The following is a 20,533-nucleotide window of genomic DNA, read 5'->3' as shown; positions in this document are numbered from 1 at the left end:
GATTTTTATGGGGGAGTCCTCGCTTTGTCTCGTAATTATATTTCCGCCCTTCAAATATTCATCGCCCACTCCTTTCGTGCATTCGGCATTTTGGAAATCGGAACGAACAACAGAGACAGTCAAGCCTGCTTTACGAAGATCAACTCCCATCTGCATCTTCGTAATCGACTTCCGAAAAGGTTAGACCCCCTTCTTCCTTCCGAGATCTGCTTTTTTCCCTCTGTTTTCAATCGATCTCACACATTATCTGGTCCTCTGCAGCTTCTAATCTGCATCAGCTTCCCCCTTCCTTCAAATGGGTATGTTTTTTCTTCTTTTCGTTTTAATCTCTATCCAGCTTGTGTAATCTGAGTGGCGGTGATCCATATCTATTTCTTTCAGCTTAATTTGTACTGTTTGTTTGATTCGCGTTACGTGGAAGCATCCTCAGTATAATTAATTTCGTTTTTTCAACTGAATTGGGCGCGAGATGTAACGTATGGATATAGTTTGATTATCCATTACCCGCGCATGTTTTTTTTTAATTGCTGTTTACTGCTAATAAAAGGATTTGAGCTACCTCGATTAGAGCGTGATTGATTTGCTCCAAATCTTTTATGGATGATCACGCTATTCGGGAGTATTAGATCGATGAATTCTAAAGGGAGATGTTTGTGCTGTTGGATTCTCTTTATGATCTAATGGGTTTTGTGAATCTCGGTTTATCTGGCTGGCGAGTTCTCTTGGTTGTGTCGAGTTTAATATTTAGATTTTAGATGCGTTCTGACCTGTAAGGATGTTGCCATCACAGTTGCTGAAGAATGATTGTGTTTGGCCGTAACTCACTCAAATTTATTGAGAAAAGAACTTCCGTGTTTCTTGTTGTCACATATATGAAGCGATCATGAATCAGTTTTGCTAGGTGTCTTCAGGGAATGGGAGAGCGTTATTGTTATCGCTCGTGAAAGCTAGATATGAACATTATTATGTTGGTCTATTTTAATGGGTTCAATTTGTCTTTTGTTTTTTACTTGCTTGATTTATTTTTTTTATTTTTTATTTTTGTTGTTGTCATTTCTACAATTACGAGATTCTAATAAGCAAAAATTATCATCTTCTAGCAGCTAAGAGCGATGAAAATTGCTCTGTTCAGCTTATAGATGGAGATGGTGGATTCAATGTCGATGGAATTGACAGCTTTATCAAAGATGTGAAATTGGGGGAATGTGGACTTTCATATGCAGTAGTGTCCATTATGGGCCCTCAAAGTAGTGGTAAGTAGTCTGCTTTCAGAAGCTTGTCGTAACAAAACAAAAAATTCAAGTTGATGTTTCCTGCTAATATTTTAATTAATTTTTTTTAAGAAGTTGGTGTCCAGCCTCTGTATCTAACTGTGAATTTAAAATTTATTATTCAACCATTTTATCTATTTTCATTGCATTTTGATATTTGAACTCAAAGTACAGTATCAAATAGATATACTTCCTACTGGTTTATGGTCTCTTGAGAGATTCTTATTGTTTTTTGAATATATAATCTGCTTAGGGAAGAGTACGCTGCTAAATAATCTGTTTGGAACCAACTTTAGAGAGATGGATGCTTTTAAAGGGAGGTAAGTTATTATCGTCTCCCAATGTCTTTGGTTTTTGTATATAAGAAACGACCCTCTTGTTTTTGTTTATTTAGGCTCGGTGGCTGAACAGTGCAAATTGATCTGTCTTTTTATAGGTCTCAAACAACTAAAGGTATATGGTTGGCTAGATGTGCTGGCATTGAGCCTTGTACACTTGTAATGGATTTGGAGGGAACTGATGGAAGAGAACGAGGAGAGGTGCATTTTGGTGCTTTTTTTCGGTTACTAATGCATTTCATTTCCTTGACTTTCTTATATTTTTGCTTCTTTTTTTAATTTTTATTTTTCCACAACCATGTTTGTCAATATTTTGTGTTCACTATTATCACATGCTTCTTCCTGTTGAGATCATTTTTTTTTTTTTTTTGTTTAGTGAAAAAAATGTTATATTCCTCTCCAAGTTCGATAAACTCATCAAATATAACTGGCCTGTTTAGTGGGAGGGTTTCTCTGACTTATTGGAGACTTTAGTACCACTTAGATGAAGATTCTGTAATCTGAATTTTGAAAAGCTGTGGGACATATTCTTACAATTTATGTTCAATTCTCTGCTAGACAACACTCAACACCGAGGTGATTCCTACCTGAGTGTATCAGAAATAACAAGGCTCCTAGAATCGCAAGATTCTTTGTATCCATCTTTTAGTAGAAAAGTCAATACCCTAGTCTAGACTGAGTCATCGGGAAGAACTCCAAAATTTGTCTTTTTCCTTGTTGGTTCTCTGTGTAAATAGCTATGAATATGACAACCAAGGTTCAAAAACACGTTTTTTTTACTCGTTTTGTTCTGGAAAGTTTACAATATTTCTCTTCATTTTTTACTCAAAGTGGTGCTTTCCATGCATGATTCATGATTTCCATTTCCAAAGCCTTTTAGGCTTAGGCTTTAGAAAATTGATTATTTTTGTAGACGAAGACAATTGGGTGTATGTTTTGTGTTCTGGGAACTTTGGTAACGGAGAAATAAAGGCACCTTTTAAGATAAGTGGAGATGTGGTATTTTGTTGAAGAGGTATACATACGACTGTTTTTTTATTTATAGATGAGGTTGGTTGACAAAATATTTTGCAACCCTTTTGCCTTCTCTCAGGCTAATTTGAACAATTGTCCACTCCCTTCTCCTTTTTGTATGTCTTCTTTAGCTGTTTACCCACTCTTTTGTATTTTTCATATTGATCAATGAAACAGAAGTTGTTTAATATGAAATATCAAGTTTCCTGTGAAAACCGAGTGTGAGGTTGTTTAATGTGGTTTTGCTACGTTCTTTTTTAGGATGACACTGCATTTGAGAAGCAAAGTGCCCTCTTTGCGCTTGCTGTATCAGATATAGTGCTAATAAACATGTGAGTTTTCTTTGGTTTTGTTTTTCCAATATTTGTTTTATCTTGTAACATGTGTTTCCGTATGTTTTTCTTCTAATATTACTTGGTTTTACAATATCTAGCTTAAAAGGTTGTTATAATTTGATTTAGGTGGTGTCATGATATTGGCCGTGAGCAGGCTGCAAATAAGCCTCTCCTCAAAACTGTATTTCAGGTATTCCCTTTAGTCTGGTTGTACTGGGGTCATTATGTATTTTCTATGCTAATAATTTAATCATTTTCCAATTCTATGTATGCAGGTCATGATGAGATTGTTCAGTCCACGTAAAACAACACTAATGTTTGTCATACGTGATAAAACGAGGGTCTGTTTATATTTTTACTTGTTCAAGTGTTACTATATTTCTTGACCAGTTATTGATGAAACCTTATGTTGCAATATTTTAACTTTTCCAATTTTTTACCTTGATTGTTCTTTTTTTTTTTTTTTTTTTTTTGTATATAGACACCATTGGAAAATTTAGAGCCCGTTCTTAGAGAGGATGTACAGAAGGTAAATTATTGGTGCTTTCTTCTTAATCATTGTGACACCCAGAAAGTGTTTTTTATTTTGTTCTCACTTGCATTCCTCCACCTCTGTTTTGACTGCAGATATGGGACTCTGTTCCTAAGCCACACGCCCACAAGGATACTCCACTAAGCGAATTTTTTAATGTGAATCCTCATTTTCTTTATGTCAAATGGATTTCTATAGGGAAGTTGAATTCTATGATGATCCCTATATTGATTTCTTTTGAATTATCAGGTTGAAGTTACTGCTTTATCTAGTTATGAAGAAAAGGAAGAGCAATTCAAGGAGCAGGTACGGATTTTGTGAAATTGTGTACTGACCTTCAGTACCATATAAAAATTAATCTTATTTCATTCCCCCTTCAACCTCAAAAATAGAAACTGAGAAATTTTTTAAATATTATCTACAAAGAACTTCCTGATAAATTACTGGAGTTGTGGACGTTCTATTTTATGGTGGCTGAATAGGCTTTTTTTACTATCTTTATTTTGGCTTTCCTCAGTTTTTGGTATTATGCACATGTTATGGTTGTTAGGAGGAATTATGTTTGCGAATTTCAACATTTTCTCCTTTCTTTTACATACTTCTGATAGTATTGATTTTTTTTTTCTTTTACTCCTGTATAGGAATGTTATGTGATGGTCAGAGCATAGTATTTTCCTAAATAAACGTTCTTGACATTTTATGAATAATTATGTTGGAATTCAGGTGGCAAATTTGAGACAGAGATTCTTCCATTCTATTGCCCCAGGAGGGCTTGCTGGAGATCGCAGGGGAGTGGTCCCTGCTTCAGGTTTCTCTTTTAGTGCACAGCAAATCTGGAAAGTTATCAAGGAGAACAGGGATCTTGACCTTCCAGCCCATAAGGTACAACAGTGACCAAATTCATATTCAGACTATATAGCTAAATGTCCCAACTTTGATCGATGTCATGTCTACAGGTTATGGTGGCTACTGTTCGTTGTGAAGAAATTGCCAATGAGAAGTTTACCTGGTTTGCGTCAAATCAGGTATTATCTACAGGCGTTTAATTTTATCCTTGTCTTCTGTTATCCCCTTCCTAATGTATCCTACTGTAAAAACTTACCGTATAATTTATTTGTTTATTCTATAAGGACTGGTTGAGTTTGGAAGAAGAAGTACAATCCGGCCCAGTTCAAGGTTTTGGAAAGAAGCTAAGTTCGATCATTGACACTTGTTTATCAGAGTAAGTAGTGCCTGTGTAACACGTTTTGATAGTTATCCAGGATGCACTCAAGTGAACACTAGTAATCTTATACATTTATTTTCTGTTCACGTTAGCATTGAATGATCGGAGTTAAGTTGGGTAAGGTCATGTAAACAGAAGGTTTCCATTGTATTGTACGTCATTTTTTATCCTCATCAAGTATTTTTCTTTATTCCTTATCCAGTTCATAAGATAATTGTATTTCTGATGGAGTAGGGTTATCACTAGGGACTACTCCGTGTATGATTGTTAGTTCCCTAGTGGTGTTACTTTTTTAAATGATGATTTCATTATGGCCTTTGAAGTGAACTCAAATATAATTTAACAGTGATAAGTACTTATGAAGTCCTAACAAGTGCCTCACTTTGGGCTTCTTTTTTTTTCTTTCTTTTTTTTCTTTTTCTTTTTCTTTTTCTTTTTCTTTTTTGTAATTATTCATTAGATCTTAAATAGCAACTTTAGCCATGGTCTAGGTTTGAAAATGTGAAGGATCTTTTGTGCAACTTAGGAAAGACGTTGATGTGTCTATAACATGATTGATTTTTTTGTTACCTATTGAAAATTTCTATGCTAAGTGTATTCAACATAAGCTTGTTGTACTTTGATGATTTAGGTATGATGCAGAAGCCACATTTTTTGACGAGGGTGTGAGATCTGCCAAGAGAGTACAACTTGAAGAAAAATTGTTGCAAGTAATATTTCCAAGTATTTCTTTTAAAATCTGAAAGCGGCTGCATAATACTTTGTTTTTTTTTTCTTGAAAGTATAATTGCTATTCAAAATAAATTCCTTTGGATTTATTATCTTGATAATCATTTGTTTGTGACATGTTTTTCCTCATTGACTAGCTTGTTCAACCAGCTTTCCAATCTCTGTTGGGACACATAAGGTCTGGGACATTTGATAAGTTCAAGGAGGCTTTTGACAAAGCTTTGAATGAAGGGGAAGGGTTTTCTTCGGCTGCCTCTAATTGTTCTCAAACCTATATGGCTATTTTTGATACTGAATGTGCTGGTAGGTTGAATTAATAAGACCCTGCTTCTAATTTGGCTGTTTCCCTTCTGTTCCTTCCATATGTGAAGGACAGTTAAATATGCAACTGCTCCTGATTTCTTATGGTATAAAATGTTTTCTGTTTATTGAAATATTTCCATTCTTTGTCAGGGATTAGAAAGAGTTTTGTTTGTTTTTCAGTAACCTTTGCTGACTTGTTATCACTGCAGATGCTATCATTGAGCAAGCAAACTGGGACACTTCTAGAATAAGGGATAAACTTCGACGTGATATTGATGCCCATGTTGCGACTATTCGTGCTGATAAATTATCTGAACTTTCTGCACATTTAGAGGTGAATCATGTTTTATGGCCTGGATACTGGACTTTTAATCTAGTTCATTTTGGAAGGAAGTCGTTGAGTGCTAATTTTTCTCCTAGACTTCCTCCTGGTTTTCTGAAACTCTTGTAGCATCTGGGTGAATACCATATAATGTCCTTCTGAGCATTACTGACGATGATAATAATGATTGCAGAAAAAACTGAAGGAAGCATTGTCAGGACCCGTAGAAGCTTTGCTTGATGGAGCTAATAACGAGACATGGCCAGCCATAAGAAAACTTCTTCAACGAGAGACTGAGTCTGCCATCTCTGAGCTGTCTAAAGGATTGGTGGGCTATGATATGGATGAAAAAACCAAGGAAAAAATGGTCACCAGTCTTGAGAATTATGCTAAAGGTGTAGTTGAATCAAAAACAAGGGAAGAAGCTGGAAGAGTCCTGATCCGTATGAAGGATAGGTATCAACTTTTCATGGATGCATCTGATTTGCACCTTCTTCTTTGGTGCCATCCAATATCCATTGGTATTGATATTGTTTAATATTGTGAACAGGTTTTCCACATTGTTTAGCCATGATGCGGATTCAATGCCACGTGTTTGGACTGGGAAAGAAGATATCCGGGCAATCACCAAAACCGCTCGTTCTGCTGTATGACACCATATATTATTAGTCTTTGATTCCTTTTTTCCTATTATTTATAAATTTGTATATTTATGTTTTATATTTAAATTATATATTTGTGCTGTAGTCCCTGAAGCTACTCTCTGTTATGGCTGCTTTACGATTGGATGAAGATGATTCCGGTGAGATAGACAATACTCTGTCATCTGCCTTGTTGAATGTCTCAAACAGTAGCAATACAAAAGATAGGAGCATTGTGGCAACTGACCCTCTTGCCTCAAGCTCATGGGAAAAGGTTGGTATTTTAGAGTCCTGCTTTCCCCCCCTTGTCTGCATCTCTTGAAATTTATAGTTGCATAGAGGATACGAGCAAAAATGATTCTGTCTCTTTGGGAGGACAGTGGAATTTACCAGAGAACTATCGAGCTTTAGTAAGTTCTCTACTAGGAGTCACTTTCTTGGTCTCAGAATCATCGTTTGAACGGTGTTTCTCTCTCCCGTGTTTAGACAAGTTTTTGTATTGTCCCCATATACTGGTTTTTACATCGCTTGCTCGTTACAGGTTTCACCAACACAGACATTGATTAGTCCTGTTCAGTGTAAATCTATATGGAGGCAATTCAAGGTGGAGACAGAATACACTGTCTCTCAGGCCATTGCTGCCCAGGTAATACTGAAACTTCTTAAGTATTAACTTGAAAAAAATGAATTTATAACAAATTAGATGTTTTATTTAAGTTGTTTTTCTTGGATATGATCAGATTAGAACTTTGCAATGAACATCTGGATTGTTTATTTATTTTTCTATTTGGCTTTTTGGTCACTGAGGCAAAAGGATGTGAGGGTTTTTGCTCACATCAATGGTTATTTTAAGTAATTTGTTTTTTAGAAGGGAAACAAATTTCATTGATGCTCCCAACACAAAAAGGTGAATTACAGAAAAGATATTCGATTAGAAGTCAAAGAAGATATATAGCACAAAATAAAATAAAACATGTTTACACCCACATATAGCATAAAATAGAATAAAATAAAATCCAGAAAGCTATCAAAGGTCGAGAAAACATCCCTGAAAATCCTTGCATTTCTTTCACACCAGAGGTTCCAGAAGAATATCCTTACATTTAGTTGGTCAGTTAGGACATGTTAGTTTTATTTGGTTGAGAAGGATATAAATCCTTGGTCATCTTATTTTGCGGCATTATTGAATATTAAAGAACCTCACTTCTTGGACCACACTTGTTTTACATGCTGGTGACCTTACGTCAAGGAGGATGTTGCTATTGCTCCCTCGTAAAATTGAAAATTGTCAGACGGGTTTAAAATATCTATTTAGTGGTCAGACAGATTCCTTGAGCCTCGGGGGGTTCATTTAAATAATTGTGTAGAACAAATGTGGGTTTGGATGAAGATCTTATTGCAATAATCGCAAAGACGATGTCATATTTGATCGATTTCCCAAATTTTAAAGGCATTTTCAGAATCCAGTCCGCCGATGAATTTGGAGGTTGGCCGGTGATATTTAGTATAATACTTCACTAATTTATTTTGAGTCAAGAGGTTGATGAGTCATGGACTCATTGTGATGGATAAGCCTAATTAAACAGCCTGTTCCATGTTTCTTATAAAGAAAAAGGAAATCTGATTACCACTTCAATAATTTCACACTTGAGACTCAGTTCTCTTGGACCATATATACATATTTTTATGCGTCTATCTCAAACGTTATTATATTTTGCAGGAAGCAAGCAAACGTAGCAACAACTGGTTGCCCCCGCCATGGGCAATTGCTGCAATGGTGATTCTCGGGTTTAATGAATTTATGACCCTTTTGAGGTATGTGGTGATATTTTCTGCATAATAAAACGCTTGATCTTCCCCTGATTCTCTAAGCTCATGTTTACTCCCATTATTTGACAGAAATCCATTATATTTGGGAGTTATATTTGTTCTGTATTTACTCGCCAAAGCCCTGTGGGTGCAGCTAGATGTTTCTGGGCAATTTAGCAATGGTCTTGTAAGTATCAAATCTAACTTATGTTGTGTAGGACCTTATTTTTCAGCACCATTGGTGCCTGTTTTCACTGCTTGGAATTATTTGTGGTGTTGCTTTCAAATGCATTTTCGATTCACTTGGTCTGTTCTTCTATATCATTATGTTTCTCCAATTGTTTTTCTGTTAAGAAAGAATTAGTTCAATTGGCAATCCGTATTAGGGGAGGGACAAAATGTTATTAAGATGAACCAAAAAACAAAACCCCTCATTTATGCAAGGAACCTGACGTCTGATCTTATTTGCCACCAGCTTCCAGGACTTCTTTCTTTGTCTTCCACATTTGTGCCTACCGTCATGAATCTTCTTAAAAAATTAGCAGAAGAAGGACAGCAGAGGCCGACCACTTCTGATCCTCAGAGCAACCCCGCTATAACATCAAAAAGGATTCGGAACAGCTCTAGCAACGATATGACATCGACTGCATCATCAGCAGTGACTGAGACAGAGGCCGGTGCCGAGTACACCAGTGGCTCAAAAGAAGATTAGGTTGAAGGAGTTGGTTATGGATTAATTTCTCCTTTTTTCTTTTCTGAAGATCCTGGGTTTCTTCCATCCACCTGTTATCTTCACCAAATATATGATGATTAATGTTTGTTAACTATTGGAAGAATGTAAGAGCAAAGGGCTGAAGTTCAGGCTTTAATTTTTTTGCTGAGGGCCTCAAGCAGTGGCCTGGGGTGGTTGTTTGATAATGGGAAACCCCTTATAAGGGGATTCCATATATCAGTATAGGTGTTCGTTCATTCTCTGATCCCTTTTGGGTTTGAGTAGACTAAGAATGCTTCTCTTTTTCCTATATTATTGTTTGATTATCTGCTCTTTTTGCCTTTTATTTTGTCTTATAAGAGTTGTGACATTGATTGTGAGTATGTCTTTTCTCTTTAATTTTATAGCCTTGACCCTTCCCTCTTCAGTTAATTGTAGTTTTTCCATTCCTCTGTTTGTTCATCTCGGTATTATAGTTCTCCCCGCGCCTTAGTTATGTGGTGAAAGTCTCATGTACAATTCTCGAAGTTAAAATTAACTCCTAAAAAGTCGCATTTTGGGATTTACCTACTTGAAATCAGCATGGCTGGTGGTATGAATGATTCTACTATAGTACCGTTGCATTATAGGTAATTAAACAATGAAAAAACTCAATAAAGATGACGTGTTGTGTGTAAATTAAAATGAGATGACATAACACGATGTCATGGAAATTTTTCGAACCCACAAGGGTGGCTTTTGTAACTTGTTATTAGAAATATTTAAAACCATTTTATAAATATTTAAAAATTTTGTAAGATTGATGATATCGGTTGATATGATAACTAGTATCTTATTCATTGAACTTAAAACGTTAGACATAGTATCTTATCCATTGAACTTAAAACGTCATTGAACTTAAAACGTTAAACGAGAAAAATTCATAGAGGTATAATCAACTTTGTTAGTTACCCAATAACCAACATTAATGCTTAATGTAGAAATCAAAATGTGGATTGAAAGTCGAGCATTTATTTATAAAAATGTTGAAAGGTGGATGAGTCCGAATATAGAAAGAAAACAAATTCCTTACCAAACACGTAGCGTTCCCACTGCCATGCATTTTGTGTGGATATGGCTATGGGCACCATTAAATATTAATTGGAGAGAGAGATATTAGCCTGGTGATCTCAATTTCTGAGCTTTTATGACCACCTTGCCGATGGCCACCATTAATTAAGGAGGCATGGAAGAAGCATGGATGTAATGAATTCTTTTCTTTAATAAGAATTCTAAAGATAGAGAAAGCCTGCGGGAGGAGGAGACTCTCCCACTTGTTCAAATCTTTAATCCCAACCCAAATGATTAAATCTCAACCACGCTCACCTCGCTCTCGGTCACATCTCACTTTTGTGGCAATGGGATAGCGATTGTACGACATTTGTTCTAACTCAGCGAACAAATCAACCATGAAAAATTCAGATTTCGGTTGTACGACATTTGTGGCAATGGGATAGCGATTGTACGACATTTGTTTTAGATAAATGTTCTAGAAAATGTGAGCTGAAAAATATTTTAAAAACAATTTGAAAGAAAACAATATTATAAGCTAAAAGCTATTAGGCAACGACTTTAATAGCATATAACCCAAGTAAGAAGAAGTAACAACTAGTCATATTTTCTACCGTACATTTTAGGGCATTTAAGTCTTGTTGAGTGTAGACATGATTTTGTTGAACGGTCATACACCCCCATATTAAGACAACATGAAATAATAAAGACCTATCTAAGATGAAAGCATGTAAAAGGGGTTTGGAACGGGCATGCAGCCATGGACAACACATCCTGGATAAGCATAACCAGGACATTCGACAAGCGGCCATAGACAACATGCCTTAAACAAGCATGATCGTGACATTAGGCAACACTAAACCAATAGGCTATGAACCTCATTGAACGTTTTCTTGAATGGGGAAGGTCCTAGAAGAGTAATCTTCTTCATCCATACTCTTCGTTGCGCGAAAAAACTGCGAACTCCCAACTTGTGATATATTTCATCAGAGCGCAAACCCTTCTTAGCTATGGATTCTGGGTTCATTCTTTTGGGAATCTGTTCAAGGATAAACCAACACAATTTTGTAAGAGAGACATTGTAGAAAATGTTCCTTGGAACTTTTCATCCTTTGACTTCTACATCTACATGGTCAATTTTAAAAATCCATACAAAAAAAAGAAGAAAAAGAGTAGACCCCAGTTATACGTTGCACCAAAGATTTTCAACACAAAAGGTAGGTCACTAGAGTGCTAGAGCATAGGCTCCCATCTGTTCTTAAAGTACAAAGCAAACTATGTAAAAATTGACATAGCAGAAAGCAAACAAACAGAGAAAAAGAAAAGTATGGTGCTGTATTTAATGTCCAAAACCTTGACATAGGTTAGTAAATTAAATGCTGTGAAAGCAAACAAACAAACAAGCATGTAGAAGAAGTCAACTTGAGTGTGAATATCACCACCAATAAAATTTCTATCATTGCCAACTCTCCAACATTGTATTTGAATAATATTCTAAAAAACAAAGTAAATAAATTAACACCAATATGGTTGGTTGTAATGAATTCCTCTGTTCTACCTGATTATAATAAATTAGTCTGCCTCTGTCACATAAATTGTGACTATAAATGTTCCCCCTATAAAACGAAACAATGACACACTTACCAATGACAGTTCTACAAGGGCATCTTCTAGTACAAAGAAATAAATTGGATTTTCCTTTTCCTATCAATCCACTCACCCAGGATGAAATATTGCTATAAAATATGAACAAACCCCAAGAGGATGATGCTTTTCTGATGTAAAATTTTAAGCCAAAGGCCACATCCCATTTCATTTTGAGAAATTTGCCACCAAAAGCATGGCTTCCATTTGCATAAATGTTTCCTTAGATGCTCATTAATGACTGATGCAGAAGATATAGTTGAATACCGATCAGAATTGCTTTGTTGCCTATACTGAGTCCATTAAATATGGTCCATAATAACCAGGTCTTCTCAGATTTTGGCTTCCAAACAACGCTTATTTATTTTCAGAAAGGGGCAATTATTGCAATTGCAATTGCAATTGCTTTGCGTGGAAGGTGGGAGATGACATTTTTCACCAGTTGGGTGAAACTTATTTAATGGGATTCATCCACTTTTCTCTTAACCACATCGAATTGACTTAACAGTCATTTCAAGAAAGTTCAAAGGGGAAAGATTCAAATTAAGGTACCCTACCGAGAATTTAATTTCCAAAAATGCTCACCAAATATAGTAGGACCCGGTAATTGTCATTGAGATTAGTCAAAATGCATACAAACTAGGCCAAACGCTCACAAGTAAAATATCAAAACATTATACAAAATTGTGGAAGACTAAGATCAAACAGTCAGAGTTCACAGATGGCACAGTGGCTTCTCATGAGCGGTGCAGATGAGATTTAAATGAGACAAGCCAGGTCTGTTTGTCAAAATAAATGTAGCTGACAAGTAGAAGAAAAGGATTTTTTTCTTTCTTTTTTTTAGTTCAGATGAAAATGGGCTAAAACAGTAGATTTGTTTTAATATTTAACGAGCTTTTAAGAAATAATTTCCAGATTCCACAGTGATATTCTTCAAAAGATTTTTTAAAAACAGAAGAATTATCATTCAACGTGTTTGAGACAACTTTATAACAGCACATATACCCACGTCCCATACCCGAACTTAAAACTATTTGAGACAATTAAAAAAACAAAAAAAAACATTTCATGTATGGCAGAGATCCTATTTGACAAATGGTCATTCGGTTAAAAGCTTACATGGCTCTTCACATTGTATTGGTGGTGCAAGGTGTTCAAAACATAAGACAAAGGGGGACACTTGTGTTGGATGTTGGAGGGTTGAAAATTTGTGTTGGATGTTAGATGGTTGATCATTAAGACACTTAAATGTAAAACTGTTCATTACGATGGTTCTATGAATGGTCCTAAGAGCTTAAGGTTTTCTGCCTGATGACACCCAAAGTTCAACAGGACGGAAATCAATATCGACATCACTTATCAACTACACTATCCTCTTCTTTTTTTTCCCAACAAGTAACTAGACCTTTCATTTAAGTAATGAAAAGAAATAGAAGTTCAAAAGAACAAGATCCAAAGAAGGAAATAAGAAACAGATAGAAAAGAAATGAACGACTTAGTACTATAAAAGAATCCCAATTAATACAAATATCCTGAAAAGCACAATCAATAAACAATTCAGACAGAGATGACCATTGAAAGACTACACTATTCTTATATAATGTTACCTACTGTCGAACAAACGTTCAGTATTGAATGATAGTACAAAACGAATCCAAATTGAGTTCTAACTTCCCTATGTTCCCTTACCTATAATAGAGCAGACACTCGAGAAAGAATCAGACCATTTATTCCTACATTGACAGTTTTCTACAAAGAGCTGGGTGTATTTATTAGCATTTCAATGCGTCCTTATGCTTTCCCAAGAACATTGAAGAATGGTCCATGGAAAGTGCTTTTCAATGATATCACTATTTATTTCTTAAGAAAATTACTTCCCTCACTCTATGTATTCCACTCTCAGAGTTGTCCAATGGCAAATACCTAGTAGCTGATGAGGAGGTAAGTATTATACAAAAGATAATATGTGATATCATGTGTTGTACATAGAGATGTTCTTTCCCCCACCCCACACATATGTCCCATATTCGAGTATGTGTATGAGTATGTGCATGTATGTATGTATATGTTGTGCATGTATGTATGTATATGTAGATATATATATATATATATATATATATATATATAAGGAAAAGAGATAAAACTTAAAAAAGCTCCAATCAAGTAAAATAATACCTAAGAAATACTTATAAAAAGACCTTCGTCACCAATGCTATATTTCTGGATAATTATCTCAACGCATATGAAATATAATGTTAAGAAAAACTTTAAAATGAGATTTCTTGAAAACTAGCCATTTAAATGAAGCTTTTTCAAAATGAAGGCATTGCATGTAATTGAGATTTAAAAAGAAAAACAAATGGAGAATAATTCTTTGGAGAGAATACGATCCTCGTGAAAATTACCTAAAAAATTTGTTGAGATAGAAAATTAAATAGGAGGCAGGAACAACAACTAGAAGAGTCTAGAATTTCAGTCCCATAACAAATGCAACTTACATTATTACACTGTATCCTTTCTCCCAAGAACGAAAAAGATCAAAAAAAGAGAAAGAAAAGTCTAGAATTTCAGTACCACTACACCAAAACATTCGTGAGAGAGAGAGAGATTCTTGGGGAAATAAGAAGAGTTAAAAAGGAAATTCAACTAACAACCTGAACTTTCACTTTGTCAGGTATTACTCGTGAAATTAACTTTCTCAATTAATCGAACTTTCAACACCGATAATCCAAGTGAAAATCATTTAACTTGGAATAAAAAAGACAGTTGAATGCCTCTCTTTTCGAAAAAAAATAGTTCAGAAGAAGCTAAGCTTCCCTTATCAGAGACAAATTAGACAAAAATTCCATCACACAAAATTGAAAATTAAGAAATATGTTGAATACAAAATAAAAAATGAGACCCAAGGCCAGAACTTTCTGACTTTTATAAAAAAAAAAAAAAAAAAAAAAAAAAAAAAAAAAAAAAATCACTATCTGACTTTCAACAACAAATTAACAAAATAACACTTTGGACATTATTTTTTTTAAAAATAAAAATCGTATATAATAAATGAACAAAATTAAGCATGAAGGAATCATAAACTTCTAGTCCCATCCTCTCCCTATAATTTCTCCCAACAATCTCTATTACGCCTCTACCTTCCCTGATACGAATTCATAAATACCAATAGTCATAAATAGCACCTTTGGTTGGATAGTTGTGTGGAAACTGGGGAACCCTATCGTTTCTTTCCTTTTTTATTTTTCTTTTCAACAAATCTTTTATAGAATAGTAGATGAGTCGGACCTCCACAATGGTATGATATTGTCCACTTTGAGCATAACCTTTCATGGCTTTTTTGATTTATATAGAAGGCCTCATGCAAATGGACATGTATTCCTTACTTATAAACCCATGATCATCTTCTAAACTAGCCAATGTGGGACTCCCTCCCAACAATCCTCCCCTCGAACAAAGTACACCATAGAGCCTCCCGTGAGGTTCTATGTAGCCCTCGAACAGCCTCCCCTTAATCGAGGCTCGACTCCTTCCTCTGGAGTCTTCGAACAAAGTACACCCTTTGTTTGACACATGAGCCACTTTTGACTACACCTTTGAGGCTAGCAATTTCTTTGTTCGACACTTGAGGATTCTATTGACATGACTAAATTAAGGGCATAGCTCTGATACCATATTAGGAATCACGGACCTCCACAATGGTATGATATTGTTCACTTTGAGCATAAGCTCTCATGGCTTTGCTTTTAGTTTCTCCAGAAGGCCTCATGCACATGGACATGTATTCCTTACTTATAAACTCATGATCATCTTCTAAATTAGCTTCCTCAAACCGTCAGTTTTGTCCTCCCATTGTTCAAAAATTTTTATACAATCAAGTGATTTCCTTCTAAAGATATCAAGAACTAGACATGAACTTGAGCGGACAAAAAACTTCCAAATAAAGATTTCGACTAGTTCAATCTCTTGTTTTCTCTTGTTATTATTGTCAAAAGGCTATTCGTTCTTCAACAAACGAAATTCGGTACCATAAATTGATATAACCAACACTTCACTTTTCAAATCCCAATCTCCTATCTTCAACTTAGCCTTTTCTACCTCAAAACTAGTCCCCCTACGGCTATAATTCTGAAGATTATAAAATATCATAGTGGCTTTCCCTTTTCACCCATCAGTTTTTTACAAATCACTCAAACTAGACCATATCAACTGGTAGCTACCGAAGCAATAAATATACGTACCCATACAGTTTAAAGGGGAGATTGATGAATGAGCTGTCTTCAAGTATTCATGAAAGGCCATGATCAAATCACAGAAGAAATCATCCAACGATCCACGAGCAGCCATCCAAAACCCCAACTGCAACATTGAATCCATCATTAAATATGCATATATACAGTAGCTACATGATAATTTTTTTCCCTCTTTCATTTTCTTTTTCATTGCCAGATGGATGTGTAATAAATCTGAGACCCCCACACATAATTTTCTTGGAGTTTGTTTTCTGCGTATAAATCTGAGACCCACACACAAACCAAGGCCAACCAGGAGAAGCCACATACAGGTTTGGAAGAAGCAGCATCCTTTGCTACTGCTACTGTCTTTTGCCTTGTCTGCAACTCAATGGCGTTGGTTGGGACAATCAAGCTCTTTCTCTTCCTTGTTCTCCTCTGCCTCTTACACCTCCTCTCTTCTTGTCAAGGTTGGTTTTTCTGATATCTTCCATTACAATGTAGCTACTACAACAAATCCCTATTTCAATTCATTTCTGATCAAAGTTTGCTTAAAAAATCTTCAAAACAGAGCGACACCAATTGTAGTTTGGGTTCACATTTCTAGGATTAGAGAGAAAGAATCACTGGCTTTTCTCATCTACTTTGCCCTAAAATATCCATACACAAAACAAAAACAGAGTTTTGAGCTCTTCACTTCATCGAAATCACCTCTTCTTCGCATTGTTAACATGCAAAAAAACTGTGCAAGTGCAGGTAGGGAAAATTGGGTGAAATCACAATACCCGTTCATCAAGCGCGCAAGCTCGTTCTATCGGGACGGCCATGAGAGAGAGAAAGGATACGATTACATAATAGTCGGAGGTGGCACCGCCGGCTGTCCATTGGCGGCGACATTATCACAAAACTTCAGCGTACTGCTACTGGAAAGAGGCGGCGTTCCTTTCACGAATGCAAATGTGTCTTTACTTCGAAATTTCCACATTGGCCTCGCCGACACTTCTCCGACCTCGGCTTCTCAGGCCTTCGCTTCGACGGACGGAGTTATCAACGCGAGAGCTAGGGTTTTAGGCGGCGGTTCCGCCATTAATGCCGGCTTCTACACCAGAGCAAGTTCAAGGTACTTCCTTTCCCACCATCTTTTAAATTCTTTTTCTTTTCTTTTAAATATCCTTTTTTATCCTTCAAATTATAATATTAATTAAAATTTCAAAATTTATTTGAAAAATATTAATTGAAAATATTGATAGAAATGTATTCCATCAATTTTAATATTTATTTCGAATATTAAATTATTTACACTGAATAATAATCGATATTTTATTTACTATCTCAATTTTAATTTTAATAATGATAGAAATGTAAATATTAAATTTTAATTTTTTAAAAAGGTAATTATTGTTTTATCTATTTTTTATTTAATCATGATATTTTAATTTGTTATCTAATTTATTTTTCCCTATTAAAAATGGTTAATTTCATTATTTAAAAAAAATCAATTTAAAATATTTTGTAATTGTTTTTTTTTTAAATTTTTTTCCATTTTATGAGAATTGACGTAATAAAATGCGTAAAAATGACGAGCATATTTAAATATAAATTATTTTTACAATTTAACAATATTTTTATTAAAATTATAAAATTATTTGTCCCAATAATTATAATTAGTGGGGATTTGCAGATTCATAAAGAGAGTGGGGTGGGATGAGCAGTTGGTGAACGAATCGTATTCATGGGTGGAGAAGCGGATCGTTCACCGCCCCAAGCTCACCGATTGGCAGAAGACTTTCACCGACAGTCTATTGGACGTCGGAATCTCGCCCTTCAACGGCTTCACCTACGATCATCTCTACGGCACCAAAGTCGGAGGGACCATTTTCGACCGCTTCGGCCGCCGTCACACCACCGCCGAGCTCTTACCGTCAGGGAATCCTGATAACCTAACGGTTCTGGTTCACGCCACTGTTCAACGACTCATCTTTGACACCACTCACGGTTCGTTTGCTTCATTCTCTTACATGATTTTGTTTTTGCCTGTTAGTTCCCTAAAGCGCATGTGGTTCTGTGGATTTGTATTCGTTACTTTGCCTAATTGATTGAGAAATTATGGTGAATTTTTTTACATTGCATACGATCAGCATGGATATTTAGTCTTGAAAGGGTTGTTTGTAGCGATATTAGGTTGTTATCACAACTTGTTAGTCAGAATAAGTCCCTGGTAGTTCATCATTTTAGTAGGTTATGTAGTTTTTGGAGAACAGCTTACGATGATTTGAAATTAGTGTGAATTATGAGTCTTCTTCGATTTTTGGATGAGATAAAATAAAGTAGGAAAATAGCCCAAAATGAGCCTGCGGCATAATCTTTAAATAATACAATCACTACACTACGTAAAAATGTGAACTAATATAAAGTGCAATGACTATAGATTGACACAAATTTGAAAGTTCAACGCCAATTGGGAACATTTTAATCAAATAAATACAATTCTGAATGTTCAGGTAAGAAACCGAAGGTGATTGGAGTCGTATTCAAGGATGAAACTGGTAATCAGCATAAAGTTTTTCTATCAAGCAGGCGGCAGAGTGAAGTTATATTATCCAGTGGGGCAATTGCGACTCCACAAATGCTGTTGCTCAGTGGAATTGGTCCCAGGGATGATCTTGAAAAGTGGAACATCTCCATGGTGCTACACAATGAGTTTGTTGGAAAAGACATGGCTGATAACCCATTGAACTCCATTTTTGTTCCAAGCAACAGACCAGTTCAGCAGTCACTTATACAAGCAGTTGGAATCACAAAGCGGGGCGTTTATATTGAATCTAGCAGTGGATTTGGGCAGTCGGGGGAAAGTATTCATTGCCACCATGGTTTGCTGTCAGCTGAGGTAAATTAAACATCTCCCTTTTACTTTTAAAAGATAAATAACGTGGAGAGAACTGAAGAACTGTCTTTATATTTTATTGCTACCAATCTTTTAACCGAGTTTATGATTTTGCCTCTTGAAATGAAGACTTTTGAGTTGAACAAAGTTATCTTTGCACGTGAAAAAAGTAGAACAAAAGTATGTAAAAAAGATGTTGATTCTGTATGATACTTAATTTTGTGGGTGTTACCAGATTGGGCAGCTATCCACCATTCCTCCAAAACAAAGAACGCCTGAAGCCATTCAAAATTACATCAAAAGTAAACGAGACCTACCCCATGAGGCATTTAAAGGAGGTTTCATTCTAGAAAAAGTAGCAAATCCCTTCTCGAAAGGACACTTGAGATTGATCAACACTAACATTGACGACAATCCCGCTGTGACCTTCAACTACTTTCATCATCCATATGATCTTCATCGCTGCGTTGAAGGGGTTCGAATGCTTACAAAGATTGCAGATTCTGAATACTTCACGAACTTTACACAGTGTGATAAGGAAACATTAGACAAGCTGCTTAACATTAGTGTAAAGGCCAACATCAACCTCATACCCAAGCATACCAATGACACCAAGTCCTTGGAGCAGTTTTGTAAAGACACTGTGATCACAATCTGGCACTACCATGGAGGGTGTCTAGTGGACAAGGTGGTGAGCCATGACCTTAAAGTTCTCGGTGTAACTAGACTGCGTATTATCGATGGTTCAACATTCAGCGAGTCCCCGGGCACCAATCCTCAAGCTACTGTTATGATGATGGGAAGGTATAGTAATCAACATCTGTTTGTGGGCTACCACGCTCTTCGAAAGAAGAACAATGAAGAAGAGCAGCTAACTACATCTGGGTACCTTTTTTTTTGTGTATGCAGGTACATGGGCCTGAAAATCTTAATGGATAGATTGGGAAAGAGAGCTGGAACATAGGAAGCATAAAGAAGCAGTGTTAGTTGTTAGTGAAAGAGTGATCGATCTGGTGACTTGATTCTTAAAGAACAGTGGACATACAGATCTCTGGCTTGCCTGGAAATTACAAAAAAATTAATCTGATAAGTATTCTTTATATTTAGTCTCTTTCAGCTACTTGGTTCCATTTTGTTTTGTATTATCTTGATAGTTAGTGTGTTTTCATTCTTTTAAAGCACGGGAAGAAAATGAGGGAGGGAAGAAGAAGAAAGAGACTGGTCTCAACTAGACTTGTTCTTTATGTCTGAGCTAGATTATAGTGATTCTGCATCTGTAGTTGTGTACGTATCATCATGTATCTTGTGATCTTGATAGATGACATTGTGAATAACTTTTAAGTGGAAGATCTAACTTGTTTGCTTTTATTCAATGAATTCTTTGTCCATTTCTTTTAATTGTATTGGATTAGTGTTAATTTATCTTCTCTCAGGCCTTGTCTGTGTTACTGCTTATGTCGATTATATTGAAATTAATACTCCAAGAACTGAT

General features: G+C 35.7%; 2 protein-coding genes and 1 long non-coding RNA gene across 4 annotated transcripts; 2 read left to right on the top strand and 1 right to left on the bottom strand.

Annotated features, from left to right (window-relative positions):
* Positions 1-23: 23 nt before the first annotated feature.
* LOC111806848 (protein ROOT HAIR DEFECTIVE 3) lies at positions 24-9,658 on the top strand. 2 transcript variants are annotated; one of them, XM_087129168.1, is made up of 24 exons: positions 24-179; positions 262-299; positions 1,104-1,253; positions 1,525-1,591; positions 1,708-1,810; positions 2,885-2,955; positions 3,085-3,148; positions 3,234-3,299; positions 3,440-3,487; positions 3,586-3,648; positions 3,740-3,796; positions 4,214-4,372; positions 4,447-4,515; positions 4,621-4,712; positions 5,347-5,425; positions 5,582-5,747; positions 5,957-6,081; positions 6,263-6,525; positions 6,620-6,716; positions 6,817-6,984; positions 7,252-7,356; positions 8,431-8,525; positions 8,610-8,706; positions 8,995-9,658. In XM_087129168.1, the coding sequence occupies exons 2-24, from the start codon at positions 296-298 to the stop codon at positions 9,229-9,231; spliced, it is 2,445 nt and encodes an 814-aa protein (XP_086985294.1). In that variant the 5' UTR covers positions 24-179; positions 262-295; the 3' UTR covers positions 9,232-9,658. The 2 variants fall into 2 exon arrangements, with proteins under 2 accessions (XP_086985294.1, XP_086985293.1); XM_087129167.1 differs by having other exon boundaries at positions 1,101-1,253.
* A 1,212-nt stretch (positions 9,659-10,870) lies between these two features.
* On the bottom strand, positions 10,871-17,082 carry LOC111806852 (uncharacterized). Its single transcript, XR_002816886.2, has 4 exons — positions 16,943-17,082; positions 16,488-16,677; positions 16,167-16,284; positions 10,871-11,320 (listed from the first exon to the last, which is right to left on the bottom strand). It is a non-coding gene; the product is annotated as an uncharacterized LOC111806852 (long non-coding RNA).
* LOC111806850 (protein HOTHEAD) lies at positions 16,493-20,439 on the top strand. The gene is made up of 6 exons (XM_023692350.2): positions 16,493-16,627; positions 16,914-17,277; positions 17,839-18,152; positions 18,659-19,044; positions 19,277-19,845; positions 19,951-20,439. The coding sequence occupies exons 1-6, from the start codon at positions 16,549-16,551 to the stop codon at positions 20,003-20,005; spliced, it is 1,767 nt and encodes a 588-aa protein (XP_023548118.2). The 5' UTR covers positions 16,493-16,548; the 3' UTR covers positions 20,006-20,439.
* The last annotated feature ends 94 nt before the right edge of the window (positions 20,440-20,533 follow it).

This window comes from Cucurbita pepo, chromosome 12 (assembly GCF_057944985.1).
Source record: "Cucurbita pepo subsp. pepo isolate OVF chromosome 12, ASM5794498v1, whole genome shotgun sequence".
In the NCBI taxonomy this organism is placed as follows: Eukaryota; Viridiplantae; Streptophyta; class Magnoliopsida; order Cucurbitales; family Cucurbitaceae; genus Cucurbita; species Cucurbita pepo.
This window is presented reverse-complemented; position numbering and strand designations above follow the sequence as displayed.

Excerpts from the sequence above, each read along its gene's own strand:
- LOC111806850 (XM_023692350.2), top strand. The coding sequence starts at position 16,549 with ATGGCGTTGGTTGGGACAATCAAGCTCTTTCTCTTCCTTGTTCTCCTC. Across the intron at positions 17,278-17,838 it reads TACACCAGAGCAAGTTCAAG|ATTCATAAAGAGAGTGGGGT; the intron begins GTACTTCCTTTC and ends GGGGATTTGCAG. Across the intron at positions 19,846-19,950 it reads ACTGTTATGATGATGGGAAG|GTACATGGGCCTGAAAATCT; the intron begins GTATAGTAATCA and ends TTGTGTATGCAG.
- LOC111806848 (XM_087129167.1), top strand. Across the intron at positions 3,300-3,439 it reads TCATACGTGATAAAACGAGG|ACACCATTGGAAAATTTAGA; the intron begins GTCTGTTTATAT and ends TTTTGTATATAG. Across the intron at positions 3,488-3,585 it reads TTAGAGAGGATGTACAGAAG|ATATGGGACTCTGTTCCTAA; the intron begins GTAAATTATTGG and ends TTTTGACTGCAG.